General features: G+C 36.5%; 1 protein-coding gene across 1 annotated transcript; it reads left to right on the plus strand.

Moving 5' to 3' along the window:
- The first annotated feature begins 3,462 nt into the window (after positions 1 to 3,462).
- LOC121424409 (zonadhesin-like) lies at positions 3,463 to 18,523 on the plus strand. The gene is made up of 11 exons (XM_041620096.1): positions 3,463 to 4,657; positions 5,736 to 5,815; positions 8,181 to 8,387; positions 8,532 to 8,717; positions 9,570 to 9,755; positions 11,654 to 11,830; positions 12,633 to 12,812; positions 13,840 to 14,010; positions 15,407 to 15,601; positions 16,694 to 16,949; positions 17,748 to 18,523. The coding sequence occupies exons 2-11, from the start codon at positions 5,749 to 5,751 to the stop codon at positions 17,842 to 17,844; spliced, it is 1,722 nt and encodes a 573-aa protein (XP_041476030.1). The 5' UTR covers positions 3,463 to 4,657; positions 5,736 to 5,748; the 3' UTR covers positions 17,845 to 18,523.
- Positions 18,524 to 19,003: the final 480 nt, after the last annotated feature.

Here is a 19,003-nt window from a genome sequence, read left to right on the forward strand (position 1 = left end):
TCTCACACAAGCTATCTTGTTCCAAAAATTTTATTTTCCTTTAATAAAAAATGTTGATGTGTTTGGCTTCCCATACTTAAAACACAACTTTAAAGCTGAGTTTAAATGAAACCCGACTTCAGAATATGGGCCAGAGAGTTTGGAATCTAGTCTTCACTCCAGACCTGGTATAATGGGTTAAAATGTCAATTTAGAGTCTGCTTGCAGATTACTCCAGCAATGCTTAGTTAGTCAGCTCTCCTGATAGTCAAGATCACTCCATTTGATTTTGGTTCTGATGATAAAGACATGATTTATAAGTACTTAGAATGGTGTATTTTCATGTAAAATGTTGTAATGATGATGATGGTGGTGGTGATAGTGGTGGTGGTGGTGGTGTTGATGATGGTCATGGTGATGATGTTGATTCAGATGATGAAAATGGTGATGATGTTGATTAAGATGATGATACTGTAGATAATGATCCCAACAGTGATAGATTTATTTTTCGGTATCAGTGGTAGCTCAATATTTCCTTTTAGTTTATAGGCAATATGTACATATATGTATCAAGATAACAACAACAGGAGAAAAGAGAGGGGGAGAGACAGACAGACAGACAGAAAAGCAAAGAAGTAGAGAAGAGAGAGAAAGAGATAGGGAGAGATAGAAAGAGGGGGGGTTATGAGTTGGAGACATGATGATTTTGATGATGATGATGATGAGAGGAAGAAAGAGAGGGTAGTGAGGTTGGGGTTGGAGACAGGAGAGGAGAAATGTCTTCTATAGGCCTATATGCATTTGATAGAAAAACCTCTGAAGAAGGAAAAGAAACCAAAGTATGATTGATAAGGTTGAGAAAGTTGAAAATGATAATGTTTGAGTAGAAAAACAAGCAATTTTACACTTGAGAAGACACTTGACAGATGTTTCCAAAACAATTCAATATTATAACTATTCTTCATTAGAAAATTTAAGTTTTGTTTGTTCCAATCTAGTACACCTATACAGTGCGTATCAAAAAAAGTTTACACTTAGAAAAAAAATCCTGTAAAATTATGTAATATCCTGAAGATGTTAGCATTGGTACAGATCCATTTATGTAAATGACGATATAACTGTCGAAAAATCTTTCCGCTTGAGTGAGCACCACTTTTGAAAAGTTAGTGAAAAATAATTTGCGCAGAACTTTGAAATAGTTTTGCGAATAAAGTAGACCTTAATCATGAAGGACATGTGGAATTTAGCTAGTAAAATTGATTTGAAGATATCTTTAACCTTTTCAAACTTGTTTCCTTGCCCAAAACACTTTGAAGAGTGCATTGTATTGCACCCCACCTCACTCCCCACACATAGAGGCCACCGTGACGATATTTGCTTTACACTGAGCTGTGATTCACATGAAATGGCTTAGGCTTGATTTTCATTTGTTAATCATTGTCAAGCTTGAAAAAGGTGTGGAGAAACAATTATTAAATGAAAATGAAATAAAAACCCACTTTAAATGATAAAAACTTGGTGAAAAAATGCTAGAGATGTTTGATATAAACTTTTGATCAGATTCAGTTATGTCCTCAGTTCCAGCTGGCACAAAAGGTTGCGTTTTCTAAGTGCTTATTTAGTGTTGAAATTTCAATTTGGGTGACAAAATTGTTACAAAATGCTTGAATGTATCCGTTTTATTTCAATTGACTAAAAGTGCAAGGAAAATGTATGAGAAATGTTTCTCAGAGTAAGTTTTATTTCGCCCTTTCCCCTTGACGCATCTTGAAAACAAGCATTTCTGCACAAACAGATTTCTTAGAGCTTTACAAAACTGGACAGTGCTCACTCAAGTGTAACATTCTGTCAAAACTTTTACTTTCATTGGATAGATGAGACCCAAACCCAAGATTATATGTGAAAAAAAATTACACACATGTATATTTTTTAATTCCCAAGGCTTTTTCAAAGTGTAAACTTTTTTTGATACGCACTGTACATGGTTATCGCGAAATGCATTCTATTCCCATATTAGAGTAATCCCAACTGTTAATAACTGCATACAAGAAAAACAAACCTTGAGTGTCAATTTTTTAACTAGATCATTGTCTATATTGTAAATCAAAGTGATAGAATTATGGGATGGTCAAGGGTTTGTTTTTGCGATTCAAGGGATGTGACAACTCCATCTGTTCACGTTACTGTCACACGATGGTACTGTGGTCCTTCAAAAAAAATTTTTATAATCCAAACTGCATTATTTTTTTCATAGAATGTAGCCTTAAAACCTGATGTTAACCTTCATGTATACAACTAAATATTGATTATTGTCAAATATCAAACAATATAATCATTGGATTTTTGTTTCAAGTTTTGAATGTAATTGGTATAAGCTTGGGTTGAAGTAGGTCGATGGGATAAGCAAGGATTAATAGTTTTGTTAAGCGTGAATCAAGTTAGATTTTGAGGGTTGGGAATGTTCCATCTGTGCACACTATTGTTACGAACTTAAAACAAATATTGGGGGTATTGTCAACAGTTATATTACAGGGAGTGATTGTGTGTTTAATATGTTGCAATCTGATTGGTTTAAACTGAATCACATGATCAATTCTAATTTGCACATCAAACACCTAGGCCCTAATTCACAAAGGTGGTTTTGAAAACCCGCGGTCGAGTCCATGGTTTGTGCAGATTTCCTATGTAAATTACGCTTAATTTAGCGCGCATCGGGCGTGTATATAAAAAATGTCCAATGCTGATGCGCCTTTCAATTGGTGATAGTAAACTTGTTCTAGAAATTATACATTTGTTATCATAACGAGTATCTATGAAACGGGACCCAAGTGGTACCCTTTATTTTCACCTATCTTCCGAGTTTCTATAGAATACAGTTTCAACAGACGTTTTCTTTACCCGGAGTGAGCTCAAAATGCAAGTTATTGCACTGTATACTAACATTGGGAGAAGTGCATTGCAATGTGTGCTATTTTAAAGAAATGCTGTACAATGTGTACTACATGTATCTGGATCTGCTGAATTGTGTACTATCTCAAGGCATGGTAACAACGCCCAAGTGGTCGTGGAGCGGAGAGAAAAATAATCAGTACCGCTCGCTACCGTTCACCATTTTCAATTTCGCTCCATGACCACTCCAACAACGCTCGGGCGGTGTGACCATGCCTTTAGATTGAGGTTCATTGCACTTCACTGTGCATTTTTTTTCATAACTCATAGGTGCACTGATGTAAATTAGCCCCCCCCCAAAAAAAAAGAGCATCATCCTTGTGCATGTTCAAAACAAACTCTAGTGCGCACCAAAAGGAATAGGGATGTGCATACAAGAGAGATTGAACTTTGTTGATTTGTCAGTAATTAAGCAATGTTCAATCGTTCAGTTGACATTATTTTTTAAGAAAATGCCTTTTCTTTCTATAATTAATAATAATAATAATAATAATAGGCATTTATATAGCGCCATCCATCTAGAAATATTCTATTCCGAGGCGTACAGGAAAAGAAAGAATTAGAAAGTTTGGATGAGTGTCAAAGTGCCAATAACTAATACTGCTAGAAAAAACTTCAGTTTAGATTTGAAGGTTTCCAGTGATGGTATAATTCTTATTAAAATTCAATGGCAAATTATTCCATAGAGAAGGTGCTGACGCAGAAAAAGCTCACGCACCATATGCTTCATGTGTCTTGGGAGTCTTAAGAAGTTGTTGGTGTGATGATCTTAGGCTACGAGCTGGTGTATAACGCATGACAAGGTCTTGTAGATATTGAGGTCCAAATCATTTAACACTTTCCAAGTGAGTAGAATTATTTTAAATTCTATACCCTTCTGGATTGGCAACCAATGTAACTTTTGGAGAATTGGTGAAATGTGTTGATATTTTGACGTACCAGCTAAAACCCTGGCAGCGGTGCTCTGAACATACTGAAGTTTATTGACATTGCGTGAGGTTATATTAAAAAGAAGAGTGTATAAATGAGTGTAATAAATTGATTTTGTTCTGCATTTCTTTTTGGTAAGATAGTGGTTGACAAATGAGTGTATAGGCATAGCAGCAGACTTATGGTCAAGGACTTTCCTAATGCTGTTAACATTATGAATATTATAGTATACCGATTGACATATTTTCTTTATATGTGCATCCATGGACATATTTTCGTCAAATACGACACTGAGATATCGAACTGATGACACAGCTTTAATCAAGGAGTCCCAAACCAGTATAATGTGGTCCTTAATCAAATCACTTTGTGATTTAGAACTAATAATCAACAAAAAAATGTTTTAAGTGATTAAATCACTTCTGATATGGAATACAAAGGGAAGAATATGGTTTCAGTGAATGAGATGTCAATTGTATCTTTCCAAAGCAAAGCTAAAAAAAGATAGCTTCAAACAAACAATAAATGTATTTTTTTTTCATAAAAAAAGCTATAATTGTTTTATCTGTTATGCACATTTTCTACCAGTTTGTGTTATTTTCAATAATAATCTTAACTGTATTTATTCTGTTCGTAGAAGGAGGGCGGGGGCAACCCCACAGGCCTCCATTTTTAACACCTGTACTTGGTGTGGAACCAGATGCCAGGGATCAATAATCTGTGTTTTGTTATTTATTTGAAAATATACATTCTCACTTTGGAAATATATTCTCTCAGATCACAGGTTACAACCATCTAGGTAAGTCAAGTTTTATTTTGTGCTCAAGTTGAACATTTCATAATGCTAGTAATTTATAAAAAAAATCCTGGCTTGTACCTCTTTTGGAAAGGTTGATGAGGTGATTGTGAGAATTCATATTATTCTCTTGGATATTCAGTCATGGTTTTCATTATCAGATTTTCTAAAGAGTCATATTTTTTTAAAGAGCTGACACTTTTCAACCATTATCTTACCAAAAAGGAAGGCAGAACAACATTAATTTATTATTGAATTCTTTTTTGTTTTTTGTAATTACCACTTTTCTGGGAATTTCATTTTGAAAGAGATCGAATTGTATATTTATGATTTTAATTTCCAATATTTTAGTATCTTTGTCCACATACAATCCTGTAAATTGAGTGGGAGTTATAATTTCTGAAACATAATTAGATAATGAAAATGATAAGTTGGGTTTAACATAACTTTTAGTACTTTGTTTTGGAGTCAAATACACATAATTTGTTTAATTTGTCATCAGAACTGAAGAAACGATAGGAGAGACTTTAAAACCTCAAACCTATAGCTTCTAAAAAAAATAGTATCATCAATAAGAGCTACATGCATGATAAAAATTGGTCAAAAGATTTTTTATTCAAAAACATTATTTGTTAGGAGGTGAATATTCTAACTAAACTTATTAATGCTTTTTGCTAGCATTTCTCAGAGTGTAGGTTTTTTTTACCTCAGCTCAGGGAGAGCAGGCCTTGTCCTTTTCTTTTTTTGATCATTATACATTTATTCTTTCAGGATATTGAAGCTTTATGACTACTGAACAGAATCATGGTAATTGCATATTTCCCTTGTCAATGGGTTATAGTCCTTTATAGCCTTTGGTATACTTTTAATGTCTAGGGCCCACTGCCGAAAGAGTTGCGTTTACACGCAAGTTAAAAAAAATCAATCGCAAGTCCCAAATGCATGCTGTTGATTGGTTAAAAATCAAGTTGGATTGATTTTTAGAGTTTTGACTGTCTGCAACTCTTTCTGCAACGGGCCCCAGAACTTACAGGAGTGTTTTCATAAAGATTTTGAAATACCTTTGTTTTATTTATTACAGGTGTGTTTTCAAGATGTTTTCAAGAATGTTTTTCCCATTGTTGTTGGTCGGGCTACTGGCTGCATCAACAGAAGTAAACTGTGAGTTTATTATCAAATTATATTTCTTTTCTCGGATGATATTTATATATTTGCCTGGTGGTATAGATATCATAGAAGAGGCGTATGTTTCATTATTTTATTTGGCAAGAGAAGAATTATTGGATGGTGGATTGAAAGAGATGAGGAAAAATGAAAGGTGAGAAAGAGAAAGATGAGAGTAAAAGTATCTTTTTCCCTAAGGAGGACTGTAAACCAGATAGAATTGGTGACTTGTACCCTTTTTACACAGGCTAAAATTTCCTTAACCCCGTACTATAGGTGGGGCTAAATTGCCATTTAGCCCCACCTATAGTACGGGGTTAAGCTTAGCCCACTTTCTTTTTACACAGCATTTTTGCAAATTGGGCTAACCCCACCTATAGTATGGGATTATTTGGCCCTGCAAAAAAGCAGGGTTATCCCAGCAATTGCGGTGCTAAGAGCGATAGTACGGGGTTAAGATCGCTAGTGTAAAACGAAAGTGGGCTAAGCTTAACCCTGTACTATAGGTGGGGTTAAATAGCAATTTAGCCCCACCTATAGTACGGGGTTAAGGAAATTTTAGCGTGTGTAAAAAGTGTATGAGTGAATTACTTGTACTACGAATGATCGACAAAAACCACTAGTCTGGGGTTAGCGAGTTTCGTGTGTAAAAAGCATGCATTCCTTATCTGGGGTTAGCAATAACAATTTGGCATGTGTGAAAAGGAAAAAAAATAGTACTGTGTTAAGGATAGTACGGGATTAGCGATAGTCTGGGGATAAGAAAATCCTGTGTAAAAAGGGTATTGGAGAAGAAATGTAGAGTAGGATATAGTGAGTAGTGAGTGATGAGTAGAAGATTAGTAGATTAGTTGAGATGAGAAAGTGCTGCTAATGGTGAGCAGAAGATAAGTAGATACGTTGAGAGGAGTTGAGAAATCATGCAAGTGATGAGTAAAAGATTAGTAGATGAGGTGAGAATTATTGAGAAGTCTGCCAGTGGTGAGTTGAAGATTAGTGGATGAGTTGAGATGAGATGAGAAGTCCTGCTGGTGGTGAGTAGAAGATGAGTAGACCGGGGAAAAAAATTGCACAGGGGCTTGAGGCGATTTTGCCTCCAGAATGCTCAAAAGTGCCCCAGATATTTAAAAAAGAGCCCCTGAATTTTTCCATTAAATGCAATGTTAAAGCTTGTCCAAAGTTGCAGATTTAGGTAATCGTGATTTTGAAAATTGTCCCCTAAAAATGATTTTTTATATTACTGGAGTAGAAGAGTGAAGATGAGAAGAGTTGAGTGAATAGGCAGTGAGTATAATATGAGAAGATGAGTTGAGAAAGTCCTGCCGATGGTGAATAGATGGTGAGTATAGGAGTTAAGTTGAGAGAAGAAGATGAGTAGAGGAGTTGAGAGGTCCTGCCGGCAGTGAGTACAAGATGGGAAGATGAGTAGAGGAGTTGAGAAGTCCTGCCAGCAGTGAGTACAAGATGGGAAGATGAGTAGTGGAGTTGAGAAGTCCTGCCAGCAGTGAGTACAAGATGGGAAGATGAGTAGTGGAGTTGAGAAGTCCTGCCAGCAGTGAGTACAAGATGGGAAGATGAGTAGTGGAGTTGAGAAGTCCTGCCAGCAGTGAGTACAAGATGGGAAGATGAGTAGTGGAGTTGAGAAGTCCTGCCAGCAGTGAGTACATGATCGGAAGATGAGTAGTGGAGTTGAGAAGTCCTGCCAGCAGTGAGTACAAGATGGGAAGATGAGTAGTGGAGTTGAGAAGTCCTGCCAGCAGTGAGTACAAGATGGGAAGATGAGTAGTGGAGTTGAGAAGTCCTGGTGGCAGTGAGTAGAAATTGAGTCAAGAGGAGTGGAGAAGTCCTGTCGTTGATGAAGAAGATTAAAAGATGAGTTGAGAAGTACTGTCTGAAGTTAGTAGAAGACGAATATGAGTTTAGATGAGATGAGAAGTTATGTGGGCAGTGGTGAGAAGAAGATGAATAGAGGAGTTGAGAAAACCTGCCAGTGATGAGTAGAAGATTAGTGGATGAGTTGTGAGAAGATGATTTAATTTGAGTTGAGAGGCAGTGAGAAGATGTGTAGAGGAGATTAGAAATCCTGCTGGCAGCAAGAATAGAGTAGATGAGTTGAGTGGCAGTGAATAGAAGATAAGAACATCTTTACTTGACCAAAACTTTAATTTGTTGTGAATTTCCTATTTTACTTCTGATTTTGATGAAATGTTAAGAGTTATTAAGCTTGTCTGATTTTATCATCATTCAAGTCTACCTTTTGTCAAGGTGGACTTCCCTTTTAAGATGCCAATCTTACACAGGTAAAATTAATTGAGGGAAAATTATTGCTAAGTAACTTGTTGTGTTGCTTTGACTTTTGCAGTATCGGCAGCTCAAGAGCCAGAATGTGCCGAGGGCATGGTTCTTGATACTTGTAGTGCACCTTGTCCTGAGCCATCATGCAGTAACCCACAGCCAATAGCTTGTGGAGCACCTTGTCAGAACATACCAAAATGCATCTGTGATCGAAAAAATGGATATATCCGTGATGAAAACGGTCTCTGTATTCAAGAAAAGCAATGTCCACCACGTAAGTTTTGAAATAACTCTTCTTAATTCAAGTGATAATCTGTTATGTCTTGATCAACTTCCTTATTTCCTGCATGTTTTCCTGTATTTTTTCACTCTTCTTGTATTTGTTGCCATGGTAATATTCTATTTTCTTGATCTTCAGAATGTGCTGAAGGCATGGTCCTTGATGCTTGTGGTGCACCTTGCCCTGAGCCATCATGCAGCTACCCACAGCCAATATTTTGCAGAGCGGCTTGTCAGAACATTCCAAAATGCATCTGTGATCGAAACAATGGATATGTCCGGGATGAGAACGGTGACTGTATTCAAGTAGAACAATGTCCACCAAGTAAGTTGTAAAGAGTCCTCTTCTCAATCGAGAGATATTATTTTATGTCATGATATTTCTTCCTTATCTCCTGCACATTTTCCTGTAATATTTTCTTACTCTTCTTGCTTTTGTTGCTATGGTGATAGTCTGTTTTCTTGTTCTTCAGAATGTGCTGACAGTGTGGCCCTTGATACTTATCGTGTACCTTGTCCAAAGCCAACCTGCATCTCATCTCACATGGTCTTATCCCATTTTGTCTACAACTACGTCGTTTAGTAACCTTTTTGGACAATTTACCACTTGAACTATTTTACATTTACATCTAATAACCATTTGGTCTATACCCAATTTATATAATATAACTTGGTATAAGACTGCTTGGTCTTAACATGGTTGTAAGAACTGTTTATTGATCAAATTTTATTTGACAAATGAAAAAAAAAAGAAATGAGTAGAAAAAGTGGAAAGTAGACCAACTAGGCATTAGACAAAGTGAGAATTAGGTTAAGTGAGGATAAAATCAAGTGTAATGTAGACCAAACCGCAACAAGATCAAATGTGTTTAGCTCGTGTGGTATTGACTGTCTGAGAAGAAAACCAACTGCTTGTTGGCCAAGTGAATATAAACTGTTAAAACTTGGTCTCTTTATTCAGAGGGTGTTTTGGCATAAAGAATCAGAAGTGCCAACATGCACAATACTCAGTCTCGTCGATATGCGGTAGAGCGCATCCATGAGCGTGATCACTCATTCTATTGGTGTCAAATATGAAATCAAAATACTCTTGGTGATTGAGATATCTATGCCTAAAAAAAGTTTCTTCTTTTCTGGGACACACTATATCGTATCCACTCATCATTCCTCCATGCAGGTTGTGGCGAGAACGAGGTCTTCTCTAACTGTGATTCCATTTGTCGGAGAACCTGTGAAAATAAAGATTTAAACCTAGCCTGCAAAGCACCATGCTTTCCTGGATGTGTCTGTGACGAAGCCAGAGGGTTTATCCGCGATCGCAATGAAAACGGCCAATGTATTCTAGAATCACAATGTCCACCTGGTAAGTAGAAATTGATCCTTGGCAAAGGGAGGATGGGACCAGGGTAACCAGACTCTTATTTAAAATAATTTTAATCTCCTTCCTAACCAGCATATAATAATTGTATGAAGGGGGGGGGGGGGCCAGATGAGAACCAGATCTTTCGCACATGTGGTTCGGCCTGTCAAGGTACTTGTGACAACCAACCTGTCATCTGCACTCTCCAATGTGTGGCTGGATGCTTCTGTGAAGAAGGATTTGTCCGTTTGGTTGAAGACGGACCATGCGTTCCACCAGATGAATGTCCAAGCGCATGTTCGTGAAAGCAAATTATTTTCCTCAGTAGTGCTAATGACCTCAAAGAGCACTTAGAGGTGTCATTGCATTTGGTCCCGTTCAATAAAGATTTGTTATGATAAAAATTTTGCACAATTTCTTTTAACAAGTTTGAATAGTATCAGCCAATCAAACTGAATGATTTCAGTAGATTTTAACTGTTATCACAAATGTTTTGTTATAACAAGTGTCATGAAACGGTAGGGGAAGGCGGGGTAAGTTGAGCATAGGGGCAAGTTGAGCCACCAGCCCCAGGCCAATAATGAATGAGTCAGACATTGTGGTGGTGTCATGTATTGATGACCCATAGCATAACCCCTAACCCCACCACATTGTTTTCCACTTTGAAACAAAAAGTAGTTTTTTCTAGGGAAAAGTATGAATTTCAGCCAAAAAAGTAAAAAAGAGTGTGAAATAGATAAGTACTTTATTCACACATACGTCTTTAAATATAGTAAAGACATGATAACAGCATTGTTAGTCCAGGTATGGATCTTCATTCTTGTCATAGTCTTTTATATGATAGTTGCATAATAGATGTGTGGATACAAAATTATCGCATTAAGTTCGAACTGGGGTAAGTTGAGCCAACCAGCATGGGGCAAGTTGAGCCATGGTAATTCTTATGGTAATGTATCTTAAAAAACAAACAAACCATAAGAATCGATTGAAATGCAGGTTGAAAGGAGCAAATTTACATGACTGCTCTTTTCCTTTTAAAGGATGTTAGTATTTATAAAGAATTAGCAAGTGAAAAGACTTTAAACAAAAAATTTACACGCTGGTTCTCCCCTCATACATTTTGTACATAGTTTTTGTGGCTCAACTTACCCCATATATGGGCAAGTTGAGCCATTTGACATCGGTTTTTTCAAAGGTCATGATGACCCTCAGTGTGGGGGTAGAAAGTAATGTAGGTGAAAAACATTTCCCAAGAATCAAATTTAAAGGCAAGGTACTTATTTCTACAATAGTACTAGTCATATCAATTCTAACATGCAAAATGCAAAAAGTGTAACAACTTACCCCACCTTCCCCTACCGTTTGTTTAATATATTCTTACTTTCTGAAGGTGCATGGAATATATGTATACCATTGACTTAACACTTATTGATTTATTTATATGTCTCTCTCCAGACTTAGCAAGCCATTAAGTATAAAGTTATCCCCCCTCCCTGACTGAGACTGTCTTTCATATTATGTAACCATTTCTATGTAACCATAATTACCATTGTTTTATCATGTCCTATTTTTTGTTACTTGTACTTGCCCATCATGCTTTATCTTTGTGTTTGTATATTATTTTCATTGTTTTATACTCATTTCATTTATGTTTTTTTTTCTTTGAAACGTGTTGTTTTATTTATTTTCATTCACTGATTTTATTTCTGTATTTGTTATGTAAATCATGTATGTACACTTTGACAGGGCTCCCTTGTAAAGCAGGCCTTTTGGCTTGAATGGGACTACCCTGTCTTTTAAAGAAAACGTGAATAAATAAATAAATATTATGTGCGCCCATGCATGCACCATTCTGGGTTTGCCTATGAGTTCTATCTACATTTGTTGTATTCATACTGTAGGCTGTGGGGAGAACGAATCCTTCAAATCCTGTGGATCAGCCTGTCCAAAAACTTGTGAGAATAAAGATGAGCAACAGTTCTGCATTGCTCTTTGTGTTGAAGGATGTTTCTGCGACGATGGGTTCTTACGCGATGAAAATGGTCGATGTATCCTTGAAAGTGAATGTCCATCGACAAGTAAGTGACTCTAGGTTGTTTCAAACCGCCTCGATCATAAGAATCCGCGTTAAATTACGAGAACTTTTTTAGGCTAAAAAAACCCATTAAATATTCCTGCATTCACACCACCCCGAAACATACCCTTCGCCTTTGGGATAAATTCCTGAAGTTCCCGTAAATTGCTTTCACATTGCCAAAATACCTGCGACCTTGGAAAAATTCTCGTAATTTTGCCAAGTACCTACTATTTAGTGGGTAATTTCTATCGGGGATATTACGCGTAATTTGCTTTCACATTGCCAATATTACCTGCTATTTTCTGATCGGGTAAATTTCCTGATCAGAAAATACCAGGAACTGACAAACTTCGAGGCGGTCTGAAACCACCTTCTGACTTCCCATTGCCTCTGTGTTTCTGTTTTTATCTCTTTGACTTTTCCTCTTTCTCCTTCTTGGTCTATCTTGGCTGTCTTCTGTCTTCCTGTCTATCTCTTAGGATATTCACAATGTTCTTTCTACATTTGTTGTATTCATACTGTAGGCTGTGGGGAGAACGAATCCTTCAAATCCTGTGGATCAGCCTGTCCAAAAACTTGTGAGAATAAAGATGGGCAACAGTTCTGCATTGCTCTTTGTGTTGAAGGATGTTTCTGCGACGATGGGTTCTTACGCGATGAAAATGAATGCATGAGCGCTCAAAGGCAGCTCGAGCTAAAGCCGGGGTAATAATAACAACGCGCCTAGGAAAAGAATATTTCTAGATAGATGACGCTATATAAATGCCTATTATTATTATTATTATTATTTTGCATCAATACAGCAGGTTGTGGAGCAAATGAAGTCTTTGCCAGTTGCGGGACAGCCTGCCCTAAAACATGTGACAACCGAAATGAATTGATCCCCTGCACTAAAAATTGTGTAGTAGGCTGTTTCTGTGAAGAAGGATATGTTCGTGAATCAGTAGATGGACCATGTATTCCAGAATCAGACTGCACATCTCGTAAGCCAATATTTCCTGCTTCCATTTTTCTTGTGGTGTGCAGCTCTCTTCATGTATTATGATGTCACTGGGCTGTTAAATCCTTGTATCTCAAAACTGATGAAAATTCGGGTAGATCAGAAAAAAGAGGTATTCTAAGGGTACTGGTGGGTGTTTCACAACAATTTAAGTATGACATGAGTCACAATTAAATGCCTCTTTGCATGAATTATCAAAGGCATGACCACATTGGTCAAATCATGCTGAGAGGACGGATACTGCATATTAATCAATAAGACTGCGCATTGCATATTATAAATGGGTCTGCATCTAAGTGCGACTCCAAGTCATACTTAAATCTTTGTGATACACCCCCTGGTATGGCAATGGTGAGAACCTCGTATGTGAAAATAGTCTCCTTTTTCCTGTAGAGAAGTCCTTTCAGGGAAAAGAAGGTCGCTACTATAACTGTAACATCAAGCATTTTCTGAGCTGTCTTACAAATTTTACATTTTGAAATTAAAGGTTTAAATATGTAGAACTGCAGCAATGATGTGATATTTTTTATGTAATGTTGTTTTTGTGAAAGGAAAATCAGAATGAAATAATCTTTTCATTCTAATTAAAATTAGATTCTAATTAAAATTAGATTTTCAATCTAATTAAAAAAATAGCATGTTAATTTGTTTGTACCATCTCTTTTTTCAGCTATATTCATTAACACAAAAATGCTAATGTACAGATGACCAGGTCTGTTTCATTTCCCTTTTTAGATGACATATATTTTGTTTGTCTCTGCCACCCAGAAATGACTCGTCATGTTTCAAGATCTTGATCCCTTTTAAATCAATTTGACTTCAAAATGGATTATGTATTCATATACCCTTAAGAGGGACGATTTTCAACTTTTTGGGGCTGTTAAGAGCAAAAGTTTAAATTCACAAAAGGTTAATTATGTGAAAATTGTTTATACCTGTCACATGAAAAAAAAAGTTTTGAGGGATTAGTTCGTGAATTCATAAAGAAAAGGTACTTTCTTTATTTTCAGAATGTCAGGCAAATGAGGTCTATGATCAGTGCGGAACTGCCTGTCCTGAAACATGTGACGACAAGCCACTCTTCTGCACTGAACAATGTGTGATAGGATGTTTCTGTGAAGAAGGCTTTGTACGTGAAGCAATAGGTGGTCCATGTATCAGCAGAACGGATTGCCCAACAGGTAAGTCTCCTTTAGTTTGTTCCGTCCGCATCTCCTCCAAGGATCCTGCTCAGTGTCTTTTGCAATAGCTCTCCTGCATTTGTAATTGCTTGGTCTATGTTTAAATAGGAGGATTAGAGAGAAAAAGATGCTGAGTAAGAATCCCACTCAGCATCTTTTACAGTGGTTATCCTGCATTTCTAATTGCTTTGAGATTTGCACTTAAAAGACGCTTTTTAAAAAGCCTACACAGTATATCTCACAGTGACTTACCAGCATTTCACATTGCCTTTTTGTGTTGAAATAAGAGTATCAGAGATGGAGAGATTCTGAGCAGGATTCTTGAATACGCTGTTTTTTTCCCATCAGCTTTCCTGCATTCCCACTGCTTTGTCTTTGTTAAAACAGGAGGATAAGAATGGAACAGACACTAAGGAGGAAGCCCTCTCACTACATTTCGCAGGGCTCCACGCTATTTCTTCATTGCTTGGTCTATGATGAAATGGGAGGATTAAAGAGAAACATACACTGAGTGTGATTTCCACTGGGCATCTTTTACAGCTAATTTCCTTCATTTGCCATTGTTGTGTCTACATTAGAGGGAAAGGATGCTAATTGTTAAGCCCACGCGGTATCTTTCAAAGTGGCTTGCCTGCGTTTCCACATTGCTTTGTCTATGCACTTGTCTATAAGACCACAAGTTTACATGTAGTTTCCCTTCAAGAAACATATCCCTATTGTTACAGTATTACAGGAACCTGTCCATAATGACCACCTTCTCATAACAACCATTTTATTATCACCATTTTGTCATCTTTTTTTATTAATATTACTTATACTGTGCTTCTTTCCATTAGGCCCAAGGTGCTTGCAATGTATTAATTGAATGGAATTATATAATCTTAAAACTACAAACTATGAAAAAGTTGAAATTTTAATATTTATACAGCTTTACTGTACTGTGCGATCACCACTTGCATTTACATGTATAATGTAAAATATTCATTGGTCAATAATTTTGTTTTTGTGTGGGTTGAAAAGCACCTTCTTGAAGTGAATGAATACAATTAATATACATTTACCCACTCTATAATAATACAACACAGGCTAATATCAAACTTTAGCACATAAGGGGTTAATCAAGTTTGGTTGTTGTATTATACACAAAGTAGTTGTATTGTATATACTTGAATCTTGTATAAAGTTGAAATTATCTACAATAATATGGTCATCCTTCCTTGAGAGGATTTCACAAAACGAATAATTATTTTCAGTGACAACTGTTTCAGGCTACTGAAATCCTTGCATCTGATTGGCCTTAGAGCAAATGAGTAGGGGAAAATCACAGTCGACTGTTTCATGAAACACCGCCCATGTCACAATGTGTAGTTCTCGCTGTGAATATAATTTTTTCTAGATGCTGGGAAGGAATGTGATGGTGAAGGGGAGTTACCTGAAGGATGTACTTGTGGGGAACCGACATGTGCTGAAAATATAGGTCCCAGAGTTCGCTGTGCCAGCGATTGTCCAACCAAAGTGTGTCTGTGTGACAATGTTAATGGTTACGTTAGAGGGCCAGATGGTGGCTGTGTTCATCTCAACGACTGCCCACGTAAATACTCATTTTTCTATCATGAAAATTTAAAGCCCCTTCAAAATCTTGCAATTATGAGCGTTAGATTTGAGAACAGCTCAGAAGAAACTAGGTTTTTATGGGAGGACAGACATAGGAAGGTTTATTTGCCTGTTAAGAGTTCTCTACATGAACTAGGAGACTGTTTCTATGCACACTGGCCCGAATTCACAAAGATGTTTTTAAAACCATCGAATGAAACCATGGTTATGCAGATTTTCTGTATAAATTACCCCTATTTACCGCCTATATAAAAAAATGTCCAATGCTGATGCGCGCTTTTGTCACAGTGCGCCAAATTGACACCTGTTGCTGTGGTTATCCACAATATTTTATTATTGAGTCCACTGTTTTGAATTAATGAGTCCACTTTTCAATTATTGGACTCATGGATAAAGTGGCGTGCTAAACCATTGCAATAGGTGTCAATTTTGGCACAAAAAAACCCCCACACAATATTCTGCTGAGTTTTAGGGATATCAGGAGATCATAGGGTATAGATCATAGAGGTTGTACATCTCTGTCAAGCAAAACTGTAGAGAAATCAAATTTTAAACTTGGCTCATGTGTATGCATATGAGAGTTACGAATTCATGCATAGAAATGGCACATAAGGATATAAAAAACACATCAAATTTAAATTTGGCCCATGCATGTACATGAAGAATGATGATCTAAATAGATTATGAAAGAATTTTAGTAATTCTAGTCAAATGTTAAATGTGCAATATATTTCATATGCTCTATATTCTCACTACATGCATTCAGCAAGCAGGAGCTCCATGTACATAGGTAGCAGTTACATATCATGATAATGTTTGCTGATTCTGCAACCTGAGTCAGAATTACATGACAATATTTGTAATGGTATGTCTAGAGTCTGAAAAAAATTGAATTTTGGCTGAAAACACAATATGCATTGGATTTGTAAACAAATTCATCATGGGTTTTTTTATAGCACTTTTGGGTCTGACATGCACTTACAAAAATATTGCACAATTTTGTGACTGCATTCATTCTTTCTTAGCAATTGGGTAAAAATATCACCCCCAATATAATTTGTCTTTCCAGAGGCAGCGCAGTGCACGGAAAATGAAGTCTATCAGATCGCGGTTCCCAATTCTGACCCGGTGTGTCCCTCTTTCACACCACTCTCTACTGTCTTTGGTGGACCAGAGGATGTTGGATGTTTTTGCACGGAGGGTTATCTTCGCCACAACGGCAGGTGCATTGAGCCAGGGGAATGTCCATCTTGTGCGGTGGCTAGTTGCTTTGCAGATCCATGCCTTTCTGCAACATGTCCCGACTTTCCAGATGCTCAGTGTGTGTAAGTATTCACATTTGACTCTCATTCTTATTGTCCTTTTTTTATTCTTGAAGGAACATCATTCTTTGCATGTGGCATTTTTTTTAATCTTGAAGGAACATCATTCTTTGCATGTGGCATTCTTTAAACTTCAGATTTTTATCTCATGCCTACCTATAATGTATACATCATAGTGTTTTTGAAGTCAAATTTGTTTAGGTGAAAAGCATGAATAAAATCGTTTATTGTAAAAATTGCAGAAAAATTGATAGTATATTTGTGAAGGTTTTAAAATCGTTTATTGTAAAAATTGCAGAAAAATTGATAGTATATTTGTGAAGGTTTGAGGAAAATCCATCGAAAAAAAAGTTATCAGAATTCTATTTATGACGTCATGTACGAGCAGCTTTCCCACATATCTTATGGTAAAAAAATCAATAAAATGTCTTTTTCTCAAAATATTGAAAAGGGTTTTTATTGTACGTGCAGTGTATCAATAAAAGATGATTTCACATCCGATTCTGAAAGCAATACATAACTGAGTCATCAGGAACCATTAAAAATATGAAATTTATTCATTTTATAATATGTACATGTAACAATTTGAGGCAGCTGCTTGGATATAATGTCATAAATCACAAAATTTAAATTCTATTAACTTTAATCTTTGAATAATTTTCCTCAAACCTTCACCAATATTATTTTAAATCCTTTTTTCTGCTATTTTTACAACACAACTTTTCCTCAGGGATCGCTTCTCCATTTAAATGCTTGTGATACAGGTTCAATGATCTTTCAATCTAATCTCTCCCATTATAGGTCCAACTTCTGTAACAGTTGCAACGCTGTCTTCTATGTCAACGATAATGAAGGGCTTCGTGAGGTCCAATGTGGCGTGAGGTCCAATGCGGCGTAAAACTCAACCATTAAACAAGTACTGTGTGAATACCAGGTGTATATTTCATGCGAGTGGCACCTATACCAGTACCAGAAGACACATGTTAAGGTTATCATGAATTCTGAAACTACCCATAAAGTAGAGGGGACAATAAATGATGTAATCATGTTATTATTGATCTCGATATCTGTTCTAATAATAGGAGGAGACAGTAAATGATTTAATGTTATTATTGATTTAGAGATCTGTTCTGATGATAATTATCAAATTATATTATGAAACATTGTGGTGCAGCTGCTTGGATATGATGTCACAATTCACAAAGTTTTGGATTTGATCCTTACTATGTTGTGTGTATCATCTGTAGGTTAGATAACAAGTGCCCTAAATTGGGCTTGCTATTAAATATTCTATTCAGAACTATAAAAATTTCTTTTATAATTGCTTTGAAAATTGCATAGAATGTAAATAATGCACATTCATGGTGGCTCAATTGTGACTACACAACATTATGAATTCTAGTCTTACCAATTTCAGAATTAATTCGCCAAGTTTGAAGGCAGATGAACGTTCAATCTGTACTTTTCATGTTAAATTCATGTTAAGAAAAATACTGGACCCTTCAGTTTCATATGTTAGAACATATCTATATACTCGTCTGTGTAAGGTCGGATATTAAATGATTTCAGTCACAGGTAAGTCATACAAATTCGATTCATTGGTTGCATGTTAATTTCTTGACGTATTTCATTGAAGGACTAAATTGACAATAAGGAAAGAGATTCTTAACAAAAAATAAGAGGGAGGGGGAAGTAAGAAATAGAGACTGGATGAGAGGAGAGGGAAACAAAAGCAATTAGAGAGAGATGGAGAGGGTGAAGGAGATTGAGAGAATGAGCAAGAGAGGGAGAGAGAGAGAGAGATGAGAGGGAGGGGGATGTAGATGGGAGACAGAACCAAAGAAAGAGAGAGATTGAGAGGGTCAAGGAGATTAGTGGAATAGAGCTCTAGAGTGAGAGAATGACAGGGGGGGAGGTGGGCAGATAGAACCAAAGAAAGAGAGACAAATGGATAGAGTGATGGACAGAAAAATTGAAGAAAGATAAATGCCTGTTTATCAAAGTTTAGTTTTTATTAATACCATCTTGAGATCTCTCTTGCTTGGTGACTTTTATGA

This window comes from Lytechinus variegatus, chromosome 11 (genome assembly GCF_018143015.1).
Source record: "Lytechinus variegatus isolate NC3 chromosome 11, Lvar_3.0, whole genome shotgun sequence".
NCBI classification, from domain to species: Eukaryota; Metazoa; Echinodermata; class Echinoidea; order Temnopleuroida; family Toxopneustidae; genus Lytechinus; species Lytechinus variegatus.